Here is a 21,015-nt window from a genome sequence, read left to right as displayed (position 1 = left end):
ACCAACAGTGGGAGGTAGGACAGTAAAGGGGGGAAAGTAATCAAAGAGGAAAACAAATCAGGTTTAGTAACATTAATAAACAAATATGGCTGGAAGAACAAACCATATCTCAGTAATAACCCTAAATGTTAATGGCTTAAACTCACCAATTAAGAGACACAGGCTAGTTGAATGGATCACAAAACAAGACCCAACAATATGCTGCCTACAGGAGATGCATTTGATAGGAAAAGATATACATAGACTGAAGGTGAAAGGTTGGGAAAAATCATACCACTCATATGGACTGCAGAAACAAGCAGGAGTGTCCATACTCATATCTAATAAAATAGATTTCAAGCCAAAGTTAATCAGAAGGGATAAAGAGGGACACTACATACTGCTCAAGGGAACCATGCACCAACAAGACATAACAATCATAAATATATATGCCCCAAACAATGGTGCAGCTATGTTCATCAAGCAAACTCTTCTCAAGTTCAAGAGTCTAATAGACCACCATACAATAATCATGGGAGACTTCAACACACCTCTCTCACCACTGGACAGATCTTCCAAACAAAAGTTAAATAAGGAAACTATAGATCTCAATAACACAATTAACAACCTAGACTTAATTGACATATATAGAATATACCACCCAACATCAAGTAGTTACACTTTCTTCTCAGCAGCACATGGATCCTTCTCAAAAATAGATCATATATCATGTCACAGGGCAACTCTTAGACAATATAAAGGAGTAGAGATAATACCATGCATCTTATCTGATCATAATGGAATGAAACTGAAAATCAACGATAAAAGAAGGAAGGAAAAATCATGCATCACTTGGAGAATGAACAATAGGTTACTGAATGATCAATGGGTTATAGAAGACATCAAGGAGGAAATTAAAAAATTCTTAGAGATAAATGAAAACACAGACACAACATATCGGAATCTATGGGACACATTGAAAGCAGTTCTAAGAGGAAAATTCATTGCTTGGAGTTCATTCCTTAAAAAAAGAAAAAACCAACAAATAAATGTTCTCATACTTCATCTCAAAATCCTAGAAAAAGAAGAGCAAAACAACAGCAAAAGAAGTAGAAGGCAAGAAATAATTAAAATCAGAGCGGAAATTAATAAAATCGAAACAATTGAAAAAATTGACAAAACCAAAAGTTGGTTCTTTGAAAAAATAAATAAAATCGACAGACCTTTAGCCATGCTAACGAAGAGAAGAGGAGAGAGAACCCAAATTACTACAGGATGAAAAAGGCAATATCACAACAGACACTTCAGAAATACAGAAGATAATCAGAAATTATTTTGAATCCTTATACTCCAATAAAATAGAAGATAGTGAAGGCATCGATAAATTTCTTAAGTCATATGATCTGCCCAGATTGAGACAGGAGGATATAGACAACCTAAACAGACCAATATCAATTGAGGAAATAGAAGAAACCATCAAAAGATTACCATCTAAGAAAAGCCCAGGACCGGATGGGTATACAGCAGAGTTTTACAAAACCTTTAAAGAGGAACTAATACCAATACTTTTCAACCTATTTCAGGAAATAGAAAAAGAGGGAGAACTTCCAAATTCATTCTACGAGGCCAACATCACCCTGATTCCTAAACCAGACAAAGACACTTCAAAGAAAGAAAACTACAGACCAATATCTCTAATGAACCTAGATGCAAAAATCCTCAATAAAATTCTGGCGAATCGGATACAAAAACATATCAAAGAAATTCTGCACCATGATCAAGTAGGATTCATCCCTGGGATGCAAGGCTGGTTCAACATACGGAAATCAATAAATGTTATTCACCACATCAATAGACTTAAAAATAAGAACCATATGATCATCTCGATAGATGCGGAAAAAGCATTCGACAAAGTACAGCATCCCTTTATGTTCAAAACTCTCGAAAAACTAGGGATAACAGGAACATACCTCAACATTGTAAAAGCAATCTATGCTAAGCCTCAGGCCAGCATCATTCTGAATGGAGAGAAATTGAAGGCATTCCCTCTAAAATCTGGAACAAGACAGGGATGCCCTCTCTCACCACTTCTGTTCAATATAGTTCTCGAAACACTGGCCAGAGCAATTAGACAGACGAAATAAATTAAAGGCATAAAAATAGGAAAAGAAGAACTTAAATTATCACTATTTGCAGATGACATGATTCTATACCTAGCAGACCCAAAAGGGTCAACAAAGAAACTATTAGAGCTAATAAATGAATTCAGCAAAGTGGCAGGATATAAAATCAACATGCATAAATCAAAGGCATTCCTGTATATCAGCGACAAATCCTCTGAAATGGAAATGAGGACAACCACTCCATTCATAATATCCTCAAAAAAAATAAAATACTTGGGAATCAACCTAACAAAAGAGGTGAAAGACTTATACAATGAAAACTACAGAACCCTAAAGAGAGAAATTGAAGAAGATCTTAGAAGATGGAAAAATATACCCTGCTCATGGATAGGCAAAACTAACATCATCAAAATGGCGATATTACCAAAAGTTCTCTATAGGTTTAATGCAATGCCAATCAAATTCCCAACAGCATTTCTTGTAGAAAGAGAGAAAGCAATCATGAAATTCATATGGAAAAATAAAAGACCCAGAATAGCAAAAACAATGCTAAGCAGGAAGTATGAATCAGGTGGTATAGCGATACCAGACTTCAAACTATACTACAGAGCAATAGTAACAAAAACAGCATGGTACTGGTACCAAAACAGGCGGGTGGACCAATGGTACAGAATAGAGGACCCAGAAACCAACCCACAAAGCTACAACTTTCTTATATTTGATAAAGGGGCTAAATGCATGCAATGGAGGAAGGATAGCATCTTCAACAAATGGTGCTAGGAAAACTGGAAATCCATATGCAACAAAATGAAACTGAATCCCTTTCTCTCGCCATGCACAAAAGTTAACTTAAAATGGATCAAGGAGCTTGATATCAAACCAGAGACAAGGCATCTGATAGAAGAAAAAGTTGGCTACGACCTACACACTGTGGGGTCGGGCTCCAAATTCCTCAATAGGACACCCATAGCACAAGAATTAATATCTAGAATCAACAAATGGGACTTGCTCAAACTAAAAAGTTTTTCTCAGCAAAAGAAACAATAAGAGAGGTAAATAGGGAGCCAACATCATGGGAACAAATTTTTACTCCTCACACTTCAGATAGAGCCCTAATATCCAGAGTATACAAAGAACTCAAAAAATTAGACAATAAGATAACAAATAACCCAATCAACAAATGGGCCAAGCACCTGAACAGACACTTCTCAGAGGAGGACATACAATCAATCAACAAGTACATGGAAAAATGCTTACCATCTCTAGCAGTCAGAGAAATGCAAATCAAAACCACCCTAAGATACCATCTCACTCCAGTAAGATCGGCAGCCATTATGAAGTCAAACAACAACAAGTGCTGGCGAGGATGTGGGGAAAAGGGTACACTTGTACATTGCTGGTGGGACTGCAAATTGGTGCAGCCAATTTGGAAAGCAGTATGGAGATTTCTTGGAAAGCTGGGAATGGAACCACCATTTGACCCAGCTATTCCCCTTCTCGGTCTATTCCCTAAAGACCTAAAAAGAGCATGCTACAGGGACACTGCTACATCGATGTTCATAGCAGGACAATTCACAATAGCAAGACTGTGGAACCAACCTAGATGCCCTTCAATAGACGAATGGATAAAAAAAATGTGGCATTTATACACAATGGAGTATTACTCTGCATTTAAAAATGACAAAATCATAGAATTTGGAGGGAAATGGATGGCATTAGAGCAGATTATGCTAAGTGAAGCTAGCCAAGCCCTAATAAACAAATGCCAAATGTCTTCTTTGATATAAGGAGAGTAACTAAGAACAGAACAGGGAAGAAGAGCACGAGAAGAAGACCAACATTAAACAAGGATGAGAGGTGGGAGGGAAAGGGAGAGAGAAGGGAAATTGCATGGAAATGTAAGGAGACCCTCAGGGTTATACAAAATTACATACAAGAGGAAGTGATGGGAAAGGGAAAAATAATACAAGGGGGAGGAATGAATTACAGTAGAGGGGGTAGAGAGAGAAGAGGGGAGGGGAGGGGAGGGGAGGGGGGATAGTAGAGGATAGGAAAGGCAGCAGAATACAACAGACATGAGTCTGTCAATATGTAAATCAATGGAAGTGTAACTGATGTGATTCTGCAATCTGTATACGGGGTAAAAATGGGAGTTCATAACCCACTTGAATCAAAGTGTGAAATATGATATATCAAGAACTATGTAATGTTTTGAACAACCAACAATAAAAAAAAATAAAATAAAAAAGAAGACAATGCATGTAGGATGTTAAGCAATTGCCTGGAAGGTAGAAAATATTTTTTAAATATGCTTTTGTTATTATAGTTGCTATGCTCGCTGCTTATCTTTCTTAAAGGAAGAGTTCATATTTCATTTATCTCTGTATGCCTCACTGGGTTCAATGCCTTAGAAGTAGTAGCCGCTAATAAATGTTTATTGAATAAATGAATCACTGGGGAAACTCTGACTCCCTACTCCACAGGGAATAGACAGGGAATGGCTGCAACTTGATCCCACTGATTTTTACTGGGTATCATTGTCAAGCACTCACTTATAACCTCATACACCAAAATCCCAAGAGGTTAAATATTTAAATGTGAAAATGAAGTTACCGAAGTACTCCAACCTCATTTTTAGGAATTAATTTCAAAATAGGAAAAGGCTTCTGGAATATGATCCCTCAAAAGTTGTGATTTGGGACACATAGTCCAAAAACAAGGAAGAACTCCAACACATCAACTTGTGGTGATAAAAGACTGAAAGATGTGGAAAACCCTTGACCAGAAAACGCACAGATTAAAAGATAATCAACTTCATTCCTAAAAACAGAAATGCAAATTAATAGTAAATGGTATTTCTTCACCTCTCTGATTGGCACATATCAAAAGTCTGCAAACACTTTTGGCTGGTGACATGGGGGGAATGTGGGGAGACACATACTCTCATACATTGCTGAGGGGGTGAACTGATTTACAGCTCTAATGAGATTTTTCAATACCTATCAAAATTGTAAACCATTTACCCTTTGACCCAAGGCTTCCACTTCTGGAAATTTATCTTACATGTATTTTCTCACATTAGGCAAAATAACAATTTTAGCATTGTTTGTAATAGCAAAAGAAATAATCTAAATGTCAATCTATAGGAGCTTAGCTGAATTAATTATAAAATCCATTGAAAACTATGCAGCCATAAAAAATAATGAGGCAGTTATAATCAAAGAAGGTGATATATGTGCTATGAGAAAGAAAGCATGATAAAGGGGTAAGAGGTAGCAAATACACCAAAGGCCAAATCCAGTGTACTGCGTGTTCGGCATGGCCCAGCACACAGCCTACAAGTTCAAAGAGTTTTTATCTTGTTTAATTATTTGAAAAAAATCAAAACAAAAATAATATTTCATTACACATGAAAATTATATATGATTCAAATTGCTATGTCCATAAATAAAGTTTGAAATGCAGCCACTCGTTCATTTATACATTGTCTGCGGCTGCTTTCATGCTCCAAGGGCTAAACTGAATACTGCAGCAAGACCTGAAGGCAGACAAAGCCAAAAATATATACTGCCTATCCCTTTATGGAAAAGGTTTACCAACTCCAAAGTTTGTTTTCTAAATATTTAGAAAGGAAAGCACAGGCCTGACCCACAGTATGCTATAAGAAAAAAAGAGAGGGGGGGGATTATATATGCAAAAAATATGTTTGGATGTTTCAGGGAAGAAATTGGGTGATTGGAGGGGGAGGGGCGATTGGAGGGGGAGGGGCATCATTCCTTCCTTACATTCCTTATTGTTTTATTTCATTAAATTGATTTTCAAAAAGATTCAAACATTTGAACTTATGACTTTTATAAAACACAAACACAGTTTCAAAATTAGACAAGACATCTCCCTCCATCTGCTAAATTACAGCATTCAATATTGGTAGGCAGAACTGTTACTTGTAAATGACGGTTCTAAAACTAATTTGGCTTGTATACGAAGAACCGCCTGGAAGGGCTTACTCTTGAACCCAGTAATCCCACATCTAGGAATCTGTCCTAAAAAATAAACCAAGGATCAGCAGTGACATGTCATAAATGTTCAAATGGCATACTTTATGACACAATTGTAAATAGCCTATATATTCAAAAAATATTTGAGTGATTAAACAAAGTAAGACTTTATTTCATGGTGCTATTGGCAAGTGGTAGGAAACTTGCCTGTGCCCCTGAGCTTAGTCTCCAGCACCACAAAAATAAATAAAATGGTGCTGTCAGTTTAATGCCATATGGTATTTCACCATGTGATCTTAAATGGAAAAAGAGAAACAATTGTATATGTAATTTGACTTCATTTTAATATACACATGGGAAAATTCTGGAAGCAAATTTATCTAGATGCTAACAGGTATCATCTTTAATAACAAGACTATACTCCCACCGTAGGTGTTAATGGTTAAAACTTATATTGGTGTTTTTATTTTCTTTGCCGTGCCTTTCTGAACTTCTCACTGGCTCTAAAATCAGTGTATGCCATTCATGTCATTGGAGGCAGGGTGCTGGAGGTGGGGACAGTGGTCACCCTTCTACAGGACGCCTGGGAGAAGGGCAGACTTGCCTTCTTCCTCCCATAGTACAGCAGCTTGGTGAATTTCTCCACGATCTGTGCAGGTGTCTCCACCGTCGGGGGGACCTCCCCGGTGAGCAGGTTGCGGGGCCCGGAGTTCACCGGCCAGGCCTCGTCGGTCAGGTTGATGAGGTTGGCCACGGGGGGCTGCTTCTTGTACTTCTCCAGCTTACAGTTTTGCATCAGCAGCTCAGCTATGTCAGACCCCACCATGGACTGCAAGGCAAAGAGGGTCATCCTGGGGGAGAAGGCCCTTGGTCCTCAAGCAGGCTGCCCAAGCTGCAGAGAGCAGGCTCCAGACACTTGCCCTCTGCACAAGGTACTTCACCACTCATGCACACACAGGCAGTCCCTCCTCGGATTACTGAATTTCAAACGTCAACTTCATTATCATGGATATTTTCTGGCTGTCAGGAGCCATGAAGCTTACTGGAGCCAGTCCTAATTTCACAGGTGTTTAAACGGGCTGGTGCAGTAACCCCACAAGAGCACTGTGTTTCCCATGCAGGGCAGAAGAGCATCGGAGGGAAAGTCTGCATTAGCAACCTGGTGCTGACACGTGAGCAGTGTTTCCCAGAGGTGATGTGTTGCTTCTCATAATCACACCATACAGCAAACCTCATCTCTCCCACGGCCTGAAACTCCACCCCGGCCTGCACCTGCCCGAGCATCCAAGCCATGACTTACCCCATTCTGGCGACAGAGGAGAACTAACAGTTGCCACAGTAGAGCTGAGTCTCTGCTTCCTGGGGTCTCGGACTTGAGCCTCTGGGCTGCTTTCTGCTGGCAAAATGTCATGATATCGACCTTGTGAACATCTTCCCTGCGAGAGATTTCAGGAAGCAAAGAGTGAGCAGGCAGACTTCTCCCACACTCAGGATGATCCTTGCTCTGCCTGTAGTATGTGGGCACCAGCAAGGTGAGGTTGGGATAGAAGGCTGACAACCCAGGGTGGGGTAATAGTCTGTAGCCACAGGATGGTCATTTCCTTGTAGAACAGGAAGGGACTTCAGAGACTCTCTTTTACACCCCCTTCCACTTTACAGATGAGGAAGCTGAGGCCCAGAGGCCTCGGTGAAGTGACAAAATACCGGCTAAGAGAGCAGACTTTCAAGTCAGATGGTTCTGAGTCTAAATCTGGTCTGTCACTCTCAGTTTAGGCAAGTTTCTGATCTCTTCTAAACCTGTTTTCCCCCTCCCTAAAATAAGGATAATAAAAGTAAATGCATGCATACAAAAAGAAACAAGCAGATTCTGTGGCATACACTAAGTTCTCGATAAATGGTTATTATTATCTGCTCCATATTATCCAACAAATTGAAGCCAAGTTGGGACTGATACCTAGAGTTTAATAGCCAACTCAGTTCTCTACTCTCATCTGTACACCTGTGTGTAAGACATAGAGACAGGACTCATTTCACTTGAAGGAGCTGTCAGGTATAATAAGGGGATTTTCTTGGGCAGGGTGGCTTCAGGACAAGAATACATTTGAATAGCAGCAATGCTATCTAAAGGGCTTGTACTGCATAATCTCCCTTGAGGCTCACAGTCACCACCTGAATTGGCAGAGTGAGTATAACATCATTTCTCAGAGGAAAAAGTAATATGCAGAGGGTTAATTGGCCTGCCCACCATGGTACCCTTACTTAGTAGGATGCCTGAACCCAGGTCCTCTGACACCCAGCCAGGTCTTTCTGCACAACAAACGTACCCTGAATATTTATCAGCAACATGAATGGCGACTTTAAGGCAGTTCCAATTCAGGCCTGCAGAGGGCAGACCTGCACACTGTCCAGTAACTGGAACCCTGACAACATTCTTTGAGAAGTCACTTTTGGTAGTTTTTCCCTTGCGATCCACTTGAGGGTGACTTTCCAGTGCTCCGCTTTTTTACTAACATCTATAAAGTATACAGAATGCTAAAACATCCTACCACGGAATATCTACAAAATGGAACTGATTGTTAAATTGTGAAGCTATTTTTTCTGTCTGTCCTTCAACTATCCAGTGGCTTATCAAAATGACACAGGTCATATATATGGTTATATCTAGTAGAGAAACATTTTCTTCCAAGGACACCAAAACAAAGCCCCCAAATGCAAAAGTCCTTACTCAGTCTCTTAAAGTAATTTACCGGATCAGGGGTCCTGAGAAACTTCTCATTTCCTCTTGGTCTTCAGAATCATTAAGAATAACCTGGAACAGAAAGTCAGATTTGGTCTTTGAGACTTCCACCAAGTGCCCCCATTGGTCAAGTTTAGTGTCAGACCCCAGGGCTGTGGTCCATGGAGGTGGCTTAGGGCCTTGGGGAGGAAACAGAAGAATAAACGTGTTCTTCTTGTTAAGATGAGCCCTAGCACCTAAGGGGAAACATAAGTCTAGCATCACTTCTTCCAGAGAAGAGTCCAGCCATTCCTGTGACTCCTGTTCCAGGGGCCACATGGCCCAGTTCCCCACAAGTGTACCCCCCTTGAAGATGCCCAGGCTCAGGCAAAGGGAAGAGGGCAAGTACGTGGAGAGCAGTTTGGGGGTGCAGTGTGCCAGCATACCAGAGACACGGGATCCTGCTTACCTCCATGCTGTGTAGCTCCACAAGGGCCGTCTGCCCATCAGTGGGAGTGCTGGGACACACACACACCAGCTGACCTCCTGGACCAAAACTCACAGAAACATGAGGGATGTAGAACTTCACGGGTGTGTTGGGACCTGCTGCTGAGACATCCCCTGACCAAGAGAACACAGATGGACCCTGTTAGCACTTCTTTCGCAGCTTTTCTTTAATTTAGAAATATGCCACAGACATATTCTGTCCAAATTTCACCTGGGACCAAGCTCAGATTCTGGGTGGGCTACGTAATTGGAAGAAGCCCATACTCCCTGCACCAGTCCAAGTTAAGCCTCTGAGATTATGTCAGAATAGAATGTAAGGATGTGTTAATTTGGTCCAAATGATAGTGCAGCCCAACCCAGATTCTCAGCCAAGGTGAGAGGCCAGGAGCCTGTGGCTTCTATGCCCAGGGCAAGACTCCTACAATCAACAGAGCAGTTATGCTTTGTGTCCTGCTTTTGCTTTACCCCATTCTCTCTGTTCCTCACTTCTTTTTTTTTTCCCTGTAGAAAATTACCTCTTTATTACTTCATAAAACAGACAGATTAGAATACTGCAATTTTATATTAATAATCTGCAGACTTTTATCTAATGTGTACTCATGTAGAGATTATTTAAAAACTTAAAACATAACTGATTAATAGGCATTTGATTACTCTTTTGATTTATTTCATTAAAATTTCTATTTCTATTCTAATCATTTTTAAACTTGAGAAAACTGATTGAATCTTGGTTTTCCTGAATGTATTTTTAAGATATATCTTCATAGTAACCTGTAAACATTGCATATATCTGTTTTATTTTTAAATGTTTTTGCATTTTAAAATCTTGTGTATTTTTTTTTATTTTTATTTATTTATTTATTTATTTACATGAGCTCTCTTCTGATCTTCACTTCTTCACCTATTACTTGAAAGCACTCCTGAGTGCCTTCTGGCCCAGTCTGCCCATGGCTAGGAGCAGTGTTCCCTTCGAAGGGCCAGCCAGGATGCAATTTCTATTTCAATAGAAAAGGTGAGAAAAGAAGCCCATGCAGCCGACAAGGATTCATTTCTGGAAACACAGGCTAGGTGCGGCTTTCCAAGAGGCTCGCACCCACGTTTCCAACAGTGCTCCCTCGAGTACCCACCTGCCTGACCTGGACTCCAAACTGCTGTCGCCCTAGGATCATACTGCTCAGGGGCATCCGCCATGTACTGACTGAGCTCATAGCTGCTGGAGCTGAGACCAGACTCGTGCTGCTGGACGAGGTTGGACTTGCTGGTCAGTGATGGCTGAAAGTCAAGAACCAGGAGACACGTGGGAAGGAATTTCAGGGAGCTGGGCTTCCCGAGTGTTCCTTCAAAGAAGCAAAATTCAAACTTTCCCAGAAATACAGAGAACGCGGATATGTTGAAAGGAGAAGGGAGCATACCATCAACAGGTATTTGCTAAAAGGTGCATTATGACCCTGGGGTCAGGGGGACCCTGAAGTCAAGCCTCAGTTTTGATTCTAGTGCCCTGCTGCTGTGACCTCAGACAAGTGACTTTGGCCCTCTGAGATCAATAGCCTCATGTATGATAGAGATAAATGTACTGCCCTGAATACTTCAACTACTTACCCACATATTTATTTACCTGTTGTTTAATGAACTCCTACTATGCTCCAGGTGCAAGAGGATACAGGAGTACAAGAATTTCATGGAACTACATTCTGGGCAAATATGAATGAAATAATGGATTCAGAAGCTCTTTGTATGCTGCCGTGTGCTATATACATGTGAGTGGCTGCAGTTATTGTGGTAGGGTTAGTCACAAAAACATATACCCTGCCCTGTTAAGCACTAAGTATGCAGAGAAGCTATTCTCAGGACTTACACAAAGTTAGTCAGGAAGACAAAATTAATACAAGACCATCAAAACGTAAGAGCTCATCTCTATAGTATCTTTGCAACTTTTCCACAAATCTAAAATTATTCCAAAATAAAAAGGGTTATTAAAAAAAAAAAATTAAGAGCTCCATTTTGTGGCCCAGGAAGTACGCTTTTAAGATTTTAGAGGAAAGAGATGAAAGTGTCAGGAAAGATTTCAAGCCCCGCTTTTCAAACATGAGTTAAAAGATTCTAGCAACTTCCCATTTCTTGGGTAAACCAAATTGCTAGTGCCCTGAGGTGTCCAATACTGTACACCAAGTGTCAGCCTCTTTCCTTCCCAGCACCTCAGAGTGACTTGGACGCTCCCAGTGTGACAAAAATACAAAGGGGCCAGATCAGGGTCTCCGACGCGTTAGAGTGAAGCAGGAAGGCAGGCAGAGGAGGTGGCGTGAGTAGGGTCCTGCCATGGGAAGAGGAACAGGCCCTGCAAGTGTCTGGCTGTTGGAGGCCCCCACCCCTAAGGGCCGGCCTGCCACTGCTGACAGGGTCATCTGTGATGCATGGCCATGGGCCTCCAGCCCCACGTCACTTCGAGTTACCTTATTCTTGCAGACACCAGTTAACCGACTCTCCGAAAAGAGCTCCCCAGGCCGCTCCTGTCCAGAGCTGGAAGCAGGACTGTCTTTATAAGGGCTCCGGCTGATGGATCTGCAGTGAAATGACAGCAGGGCTGAGACGGGTCCTGGACAGGCCAGACAGGCCGAGGGGCCTCTTCTGGAGGTGTCCTGAATCTACGTGTGGCAGGTGGCAGGTCAGCCTGGGTGCCACAGAGAAAAGCACTTTCCTCCCGTGCCCCACCTCAAGTGCACTAGTACCAGGAAAACAGGAATGCTCGGTTCCACGCACAGCGGCAGGAAGTGGCCTCGGACAAAACAGAGGAGGTTGGCCTCCAGCCTGCGGTCCTGGAAGGCCTGGAGCAGAGCACTTGGGTTGCTGAATTCCAGGGCTAAGGGCACCAGGACAGAGGCCTGGGTGAAAGTCTCTTTCCTGCTCTGCTTCATGCCAGAGGAGTATCCCACTCTCAAGGTCCAGGAGTGGGCAGAGGAGCAGCTCTGCGCCCCAGGCAGGACCCAAGCATCAGAACTTCTGCTGGGCATGATGGCACATGCCTATAATCCCAGTGACTCGGGGGGCCAAGCAGGAGAATCACAAGTTCAAAGCCAGCCTCAGCAATTTAGCAAGGCCCTAAGCAACTTAGTGAGACCGTGAGTCAAAATAAAAAATAAAAATGTGCCAGGATTGTGGCTCAAGGGTCAAGTGCCCTGGGTTCAATCCCCAGTACCCCGCCCCCCCAAAAAAGAGTCTCTTCTCCCTAGGACTTCCAGAAGTAGAGGACAACCACCAGAACCAGATACCATAAGACTGACACCAAAATTCTACGTGTAATTTATAATGCTCTAATAAAAGTAACTAAATAAATAAAAATAAAATGTACTCTATAATATTCTGTAAAAGAAAAGAAAAAGATGGATCTAATGTAGACTGAGTGTGACCCAGTCCTGTGGGGTGGCCTCTCCCTTCACACTTACTGAAACTGGGTCTCACTGTTCATCCCAAATGAACTGTTCTGGTTTTCGCGATGGCGATCCCCACCGAGGTACTTCTGATCTCCGTAGTCTTCATGCCAGATGTAAGGAGTCCCTTGCCTTGGCACTGCTCCCTCAGAGAAAACAGAATGAAGACAGGTCACTGGCTATTTCTGAAAGTTCTCTTCAGAAAGATGCTATGGAGCTGTCCAGCTGAGGTACTAGGGCACAGTAAGCATAAAAATGGATCAGTTCTGGGGACGTAGCTCAGTGGTAGAGCACTTGCCTAGGACAACCATAGGTTTGGTTTCAAACATCATCAAAAAAAAATTTTTTTTCTGGCCAAATTGAGTTAAATTTCAAATTTTAAAAAAAGCCCCAAGATACCTCTCTGAACCAGTTAGCATGGCTGCACACATGCACATGTGTGTATGTTTTCAACATTGAAACAGATTGCGTTTGGCGAGGGAGTCAGAAGCTGCCATTGGCATCCACCCTATACCTGTGAGTATAGGGTATAAAACCCCCATGGGTACATGTCCACCACCCTCAGGGTGAAGCAATGGTCAGACTCATTACAGCCCAGCCCAGCACACACCAAATGTCCTTAAGAACTGACTTCACTTTTACTTGATCAGTAATCATAACCTTGGCTATAAGAAGGAGTAGGAGGAAAAAATGTAGATGAAGTAAAAACTATCCTCCGTATAAGTAACACAGAGACAGTTTCAGTACCATCGTCACTTGAAAAGAGAAGTTCCCTGCTCTCTTCTGCTCAGGAGATCCAGGGACAGGGTCTCTGTTGTGGTCTCACCTGCCCAAGGTGAGGCTCTGAACATGGTACCAATGGCTTCCGTCCTGCCTGTCAGGCCAGCTGCACCACCCCCAGTCCCCAAAGGCTTGTGGAGAGTACTCCATACCTCTTTCTTCCTGAAGCTGCTGCGGGTGGCCACGGTAGTAATAACTCCCATAGGCATATTCTTCCCTCATAGTCGGAGAGTGATATCTCTGATAGGGATCCTCGAAGCCTGGCCTAAAACATCACAAGGAAGTCCAGTCACCTGAGGATGCATGCAATAGAGAAACCCACGAAGGACTAGGCAAACTAAATGACTTCAGAGGACAGAGCGGCCACCCCAATCCAGAATCTGTCTGAAAGCTACAGTTCATTCTGGACCCTCTAAACACATCCAGAATCAGAGCAGGAGGAGGGCCCTTGCTATAAGGCAAGGTTGGGATTTTTGTAGTAAGATAGAAAACTATTTTTTTATTTAAAAATCTTTGTTTAACTATTTTTATTTAGAACCCTTTTGTTTTTATGGTAAAACTCTTATTCCCCAAATACATCCATTCTGTAGCTGTTATCTTAAAAAATTCTTCTCCGATACTATCTTAGAATAAGATGATAAGAGCCTACTATTGGGGGTTGGAGCTATGGCTCAGCAGTACAGCGCTTGCCTGGGCCCTGGGTTCCATCCTCAGCCCCATACAAATGAATAAATAGAATAAAGGTATTTTTTAAAGATTTAAAGAAAAGAAACTAGTATTGTAATTTCTATGCATATTTCAGATAGAAATGATTTTTAAAGTAATCTTAAATCTGATTATTTTTATTGTCTCTGTTCTTAACATACCTCCCTTTGGGAATCCAATAACCCAAAAAGACATGGAAAAAGAAACATCGTATCAATTAATTTATCAGTTAATAATGCTTTAGTATTTACAATAGTTGTCATAATTTCAACCCGAATTTCAACCTATTAAGGTGAATAAATATCCTAACTGGAAAAAGCAAAGTAGAACATTCCAGAACATTGATGGCTTCCAACATTCCATGAACTATTTGGTACAATGTCATCGATTAGAACTGGAGGGAGCAGGAGTTCCAGACTCTCCGTCCTAAGGATCACCTCACCGCAGCCTCTTCCTCCTGAACTTAGGGCTGGGAAGTCCAGATCTGGCTTTTCTAAGAAGCTGATTTTTCCCACAGCTCTCGTTCATTCACCACTGCTTTTGTGTGCCAGTCACACTCCAGCCGTGTTCTCAGCACTAGGACTCTTCTTGGGGCTGGAGATATCAGACTAACCCCAGGTTAGAACTGTCCAAAGACTGTGAAGCCCTTCCTATGGCTCCTAAGGAAAGCTTTTCCAGCATCTCCATGTTGCTTTCTGGGATCCCAGAGCAAGACAGTCCCATCTGCTGCCTTGAATTCCCACCTGTACCCCTCCTCTGATGGCACTGTGATAGCTGTTTTGTTTAAAAAGCTCCACTTGGGTTCGGAGAGGAGGGAAATACTATCCTCTATCACCAAAAAACAGCTTGAAAGAGGACAGGTTTTAGCTAAGGCAATATAGTACGTGGGAAAAGAAAAACAGAGAGAGAAATAAAAGAGAAAGGAAGAAGGAAAAGAACAAACTGTTCATCCACATGTAGGAAAGTTGGGTCCATTCCAAACCCTGAAGCCATACCTGGAGTACCCCTGGCTGGGGTAGGCCCCGTCATAGTAGTCCACCCCAGACCTGGGTGCATGAGGGGGCTGCAGGTGGTCTGCCCGGGGGTCCTGCAGTGGCTGTGGGCTCCCACGGATGTCTTGCCATTGGTGGAACCCCTCTCCATTGTGCCGAGGGTGAAGAACAGGCCGATGAGGTCCACTTTGAAGCCCTGGGCCGGGGTCCTTTGGAGGTGCCATGGGCCTCCCCCGTGGCTGAGATGGCCGCAGGGGAACCCAAGGTTCCATCCCTGACCCTCTGGATTCCTCTTGGGTTTGAGTCAGCTGTACAGTTGTTTTATTTCCCTGCACACTAAACAAAAAGGGGGAAAAATACTTGTCTTAAGCCTATATCTAAACATGGTGGTTGATTAGGTTTTATGAAAAGAGCAACTAGAGTCCTCAAACCTTGTCTGAAACAAACCATATGGGCACGGATATAGAGAGATCTGAAGAAAAAAAAAATCTCAAGCGGATACCCAAATAAATAACAGGGTAGACAATTATATTGATATTGCTTACAAAATTAAAAAGTACATATGGAACGGCAGATGTGGGAGGCAAGAGAGACAGATAACAGTAATAGATGCAACTAGGAATGCTATCAAGGAATCCCAATTAGTGTTTCTTCGTTTATCCCATCAGCAAATATTTATACAACACTCAGGATGGACCTGCTGAGGCATCATAGAAATGAGTCAGCCTTGGAGGGAGCAAGATCCAAGTTCAAATACGGACTGCCACCTACTAGCTGGGTTTTTTTTCCTCTTTTTTTTATTTATTTTTTTATTTTTAATTTTTTTTATTGGTTGTTCACAACATTACAAAGTACTAGCTGGTTTTTAAGCCTCAATTTCCTACCCATAAAATGGAGAACACAGTAACCAGTCTGCAGAGGAATTCCTGTTAGAAATACAGATAGGGTTATTTCTCTTGTTGCTTTCGAGATTCCTCTGTCCTTTGCTTTTAACACTTTGACTATAATACATCCTGATGTGGCTCCTTTTGAGTTCATTTTACATGGAGTTCACATAACTCCTTTGATGTTTATATTCCTGTCTTTAACAAATTTGGAACATTTATATTTTTACTGTCACTTTCCCTTTCTCTTCTGGGACTTAGGATGGTGCACTTGATGGTGCTCCACAGGTTCTCTCAGCTCTATTCACTTTTATTCAGTCTTTTTTCTCTCTTCCTCAGAGTCAGTAATTTCCAATGTTCTCTTAGTTGCCCCATCAAAACCAAGAGGTCAGAGGCAGTGGGCTAATGTGTTCAAAGTCCTAAAACAAAATAAAATTAAAACGCTGACAACCAAGAATTGGTTAAAAGACATGGCAAAACTGGAAGAAATTATGAAAAAGGGGACCTCATGAAAACAGAAGGGAGACCAGAGGATGGAAATCAGGGGAAGGAGGACAAATTATTTTATGTGCACGTACATTGACTTCACAATGAATCCCACTATTATGTATAATGTACTATAAAAAATTGTTCACCAAAAAATACATGAATGAATAAATAAAAATGAGTAAGAAAAAGCCAAAAAAAAAAAAGAAAAAAGAAATACAGATAGGGCCTGGAATACACTGCCTGGCAGATCGTGATTGATAAAGAGCAGTGTTGCCAGAGGTAGAGACAAGGGTCATCCGATTAACCAAAACGATTTTCTAAACAAAAAGAAATTTAAAGTGACCTCTCCAAGAGACTCCTTTTCTGAATCCTGAATTAACCCTGTAGAAGAATGAGACCTTATACTATGGCCATCCGTGTTCTTATATTACAACCATTCTTCTCAGGTCTCCGAGTCCTTCCTAGCTAGAGACTTTTAGAACCTAGAAGACTCCTTTGAATCAAACTCATTTTTCCCACTTAATTCCTCAAAAATGGGATGTGGCTCCAGGGGATGATGACCTTCCAAATTCTTCTGCCCCTATCCCAGAGGAGCATGTGCTCAGCCCTCACTCCTGCTCAGGGAGCCTCCTGGGTCACCAGCATACACAAGCCAGGTAGTTCCCACCTGTCTCATCCCATGGGAACTGTCTTAGGTTGCAAGAGTCTGATCACATCTGTTCACTTTCTCCCACTGCTGAAGCTCCCAGTCTCATCTAAAAATTCATATCAGAACAAAAGGTCAAAAGAGTCCATGTCGAAACCAAGATGTCACTCTGCTGGAACACCACCGAGCCAGGGTCCAGAGCTGTGAGCCAAGAGCTGTGAGAAAACAGAATGTACAAGCAGCACAGGGCCCGGGGGTTCATGCCACCTCAAGGTCCGTCACAGCTCGGGGAACCTGTCTTCCTCTCCATGTCAGCTCATTTCCTTGAAAGAGCCAGGTGCCACGAGAGCCTTGGCCAGCAGATCCCAGAAGAGGCCAGAGGCATGGATCATCACCGTCGGGACACAAGTAAGTGGGACAAGAAGAAAGCTGCTTTCACCTGGTCCCCAGATGTTTTCACCAGGCAGCCTGTCCCCAAATGGCAAAGGCACAATTCCCAGTCTCTTCTCTGACATCACATCATCTTGTTGCCAAGAGACACCAGCTCCGGTAAGTCAGAGCGAGGTTGTGATCAAGGATATCAAATTCAAAATGCCTAGGATTCTCAAAGTGAAGGAATTCTACCTGTGATGACAAATCACACTCTCGTATTCATATAAATGACCTTCCCTAGACCCCCTCCAGCCATGGTGTCCTCCCTAAGCTGACATCCCAGCAAGCACAACCAGAAGGGGAAGAAGGGGGCTGGTTCCCACACACCTGCTCAGCGGGCTTCCCACCTTCCTCCAGCGCCGCTCTGGGACCTGCCCAGATGGGCCTCCTCTGCTCCTGGAGCTTGTCAAAGTCCAGGTGCCACATCCACCAGACTTACCTGGCCCTGGAATCTACAGCTAGTTAGTCACCTTTGCAACCGCCCAGCCTCCTGGGAGCTGATTCACGGGGGCAAAGTACAGCCCAGCCACCTTGGCCGGGAGGGTCCTGATATTTGTTCAGAATCTTGCCAGAGACTGGTGCTTCTGTTTGCCTGGCTATGGACTGAGCCAGGTTCACTCACATGAGAGGGCACCGAAACCCCTACAGCAAACTCAAAGAGAGACACCAGGAAGCGGAAACCCAGAGAGCCCTGGGGCAGCCTGGCTGTGCCAGAGAGCACCACCTCTGGGGTGTGGACTGTGCCTCTGCCATTGGCTTACTCAACCTCTCTGAGTCTCAGGGGTTTTTTCTCTAAAACAGGAACGACAATATTTATCATATGAGGGCTATCATGAGGATTAAATGAGAGTGACGAAGCATATGATATACCAATAAGTATTTTCTAAATATGAGTATTTTTTTAAAGAGAGAAGCTAATTTTACTGGTTGAGATGGGGTGGGGGGACTCATAGGTGGGGAGTAACTACCTGGATTGCCTGGAATGTGTTTTTCTCATTCATGTTTTTCTCCATTTGGTTCTGGTTGTATAGCCCAGCACTGGAAAGCAATTTTCAAGACCCCGAACTGAACTGAAAGCATTGAGAAGTTTCCTGTTATAACAAGAAAATAACTTCTCACGTTGGAAAAAATACAACTCTTCAGCATTAAGGTAAACATGAACTCATGTCTACTTTTGAATGCATATTTTTAAATTCACAATTTGCTCTATAAAAGCCCAACTGTTGATTCAACAAACTCTTAACTGGCTTCCAGAATTTGACACACATAAATATGAAAGACGCTGTCCTTGCCTTCAAAAAGCATGGAGAAAATTAGCCTCTCACATAGTTACTTGTCCAGGGAAACCCACCACTGTCAGAGAAGTGAGGTATCTAAGCCTTAGGATCTTGCCTCAACCTGCTGGTATCCTAGGACCCAGAAACTGTGGGTAATGGTTTCTTACCTCGCTGCTGGGCCATGAAGTTCGGTTCCCCAATGGCTACACTGCTGTTCTTAATCCCTCTGGGAAGAGGTACTACAAAAGACACAAAACATTGACAGCAGGAATCAGAACATGGTTGATTATGACACAGTATGATTATGACCACTTTATCAAATTATGTGTGCATTAATATCTCAGTGACAGTCATAAAATTCTGATGCAACTCTTTTTGGCTTATAACATGGTATCAGACTGGCCCTATAACACCAGCTGCATTACTGGAAATATGAACTTCAGAAAGGACCTTAGGGATTATTTTTAATAATTTCACTTTTTTGATGATAAAACTAAGATCCACAGAATTGAAGTGATTTACCCAAGATCACAAAGCTAAATAGAAATGTGGTATGGATTCTTGGGGTATGTCCCACCTGTCTTGCACAGAGCTTACAAAAGCTGATTATGAAATACTTAGGAATTGGGCTGGGGCTATAGCCCAGTGGCAGAGCATTTGCCTGGCACATGTGAGGCACTGGGTTCGATCCTTTAGCACCACATAAAAAAATAAACTAAAGGCATTCTGTCCATATATAATTTTTAAAAAAGAAAGAAAAAAGAAATACTCAGGAATTGTGTGAGCTAGTTGTTAAACCAAGGGTAATATAAAATCCACCATGATGGGAATATCCACATTATGGAAACTGGCAAATTCCACAAAGCAAGGCTGTTTGTTTCTCAGAGAGCCAGTTTACCAGTATACTGAGTTCATCCCCAAACTCTTAGTACCTAATTCAGCATCCTTCAGTTACAGAATTATCCTCTGTTGCTACCCTTTACTGCACATTTCTGGTTTAAACATCTAGCCCACTTATTCCAAATGCTCCTTTTGTGACATCCCAAAGCATCTCTAATTATCTCAAGAGTTATTATGAAACTCTTCAAACACTCAACAACCAAAATTAATTTTAATTAGCTTTAATTATGTTACAAAGACATATGGCATACAACAGTTATATGGGTCGCAGAATGAAGTAGACTGTGATGGGATCTCGCCACTCCAAAAGTTTGGGATTTATCAGTCCCTGCCTTCCCCAGCCCCCTATATCTACAGTTTACTAAGTCTTTCAACCTGAAAGCTCCAATCTTCCTGGATTCTCAACCAAATTTACCATCTTGACAGCACATTAGGAGCTACATCCCCAGCAGCCACTCTGAGCTCTGGTTGCAGTGTCCTTGCGGGATCCTATGGGCTCCCTCGTGTCCATACAGCTACAGCCTTCACACTATTCCTGTCCCAGTGTCCTTCTCTTGTACCTGATCCCTGCTGTGCATCTCAACTTTCCACCAGATTGGAGCCCAGAAAGCTTGCTAATTTATGTGAATTCCCATTTCCATAAATTCCTGTCCTCCTTTCCAAATGCTAGGCCACTGTCTAGGATCTTGTTTCAAAGGGGAGTAACTACCTGCTAAAGACTGAATCTTTCCTCCCCAAATCCCTAAGTTGAAACCTCAACTCCCATTTATTAGGAGATGAGCAGTCATCAGTGGAGCCTTTAGAGTGGGATTAGTGTTCTGATAAAGAAACTCAAGAGAGCGTGCCTCCTCTTTCTGCTGTCTTCTAAGTATACAACCATCTGCAGAACAAGGGGCAATCCCTCTACAGACACCTTGATTTTTGATTTCTAGCCTCCAGAACATGAGAAACAAATTCCTGTTGTTCAAGGCACCAAGTCTATGCTATTCTTTTATAGCAGTACGAACTAAGACACTAGCCTAGTTAGACACCTAAGAAGATATCATCACTACTAATGATGCTTCAAATCTCTCCAAGCAGATAGATCAGTGCTGAAGGATGTGGAAACCCATCGGCCAGGTTTCCATGAATCCTTGAGCACTGTGATTTAACGATTGATTGC

At 42.3% G+C, this 21,015-nt stretch overlaps 1 protein-coding gene across 2 annotated transcripts in view; it reads right to left on the bottom strand.

Moving 5' to 3' along the window:
* LOC308651339 (protein transport protein Sec16B-like) overlaps positions 1-21,015 on the bottom strand; it is a 67,092-nt gene that overhangs the window by 28,430 nt on the left and 17,647 nt on the right. For both annotated transcript variants that reach the window (XM_081298253.1, XM_081298254.1), the window contains 11 exons: positions 19,121-19,192; positions 18,645-18,746; positions 15,229-15,561; positions 13,681-13,793; positions 12,764-12,887; positions 11,774-11,882; positions 10,451-10,595; positions 9,286-9,437; positions 8,848-8,909; positions 7,401-7,536; positions 6,705-6,929 (listed from right to left, as the gene is read on the bottom strand). In XM_081298253.1, coding sequence (XP_081154379.1) covers positions 6,705-6,929; positions 7,401-7,536; positions 8,848-8,909; positions 9,286-9,437; positions 10,451-10,595; positions 11,774-11,882; positions 12,764-12,887; positions 13,681-13,793; positions 15,229-15,561; positions 18,645-18,673 — 1,428 coding nt within the window. In that variant the 5' untranslated portion in view covers positions 18,674-18,746; positions 19,121-19,192. The remainder of the gene's footprint in view (positions 1-6,704; positions 6,930-7,400; positions 7,537-8,847; positions 8,910-9,285; positions 9,438-10,450; positions 10,596-11,773; positions 11,883-12,763; positions 12,888-13,680; positions 13,794-15,228; positions 15,562-18,644; positions 18,747-19,120; positions 19,193-21,015) is intronic.

Source organism: Spermophilus citellus (genome assembly GCF_964194105.1).
Source record: "Spermophilus citellus genome assembly, chromosome: 6".
Lineage (NCBI taxonomy): Eukaryota > Metazoa > Chordata > Mammalia > Rodentia > Sciuridae > Spermophilus > Spermophilus citellus.
This window is presented reverse-complemented; position numbering and strand designations above follow the sequence as displayed.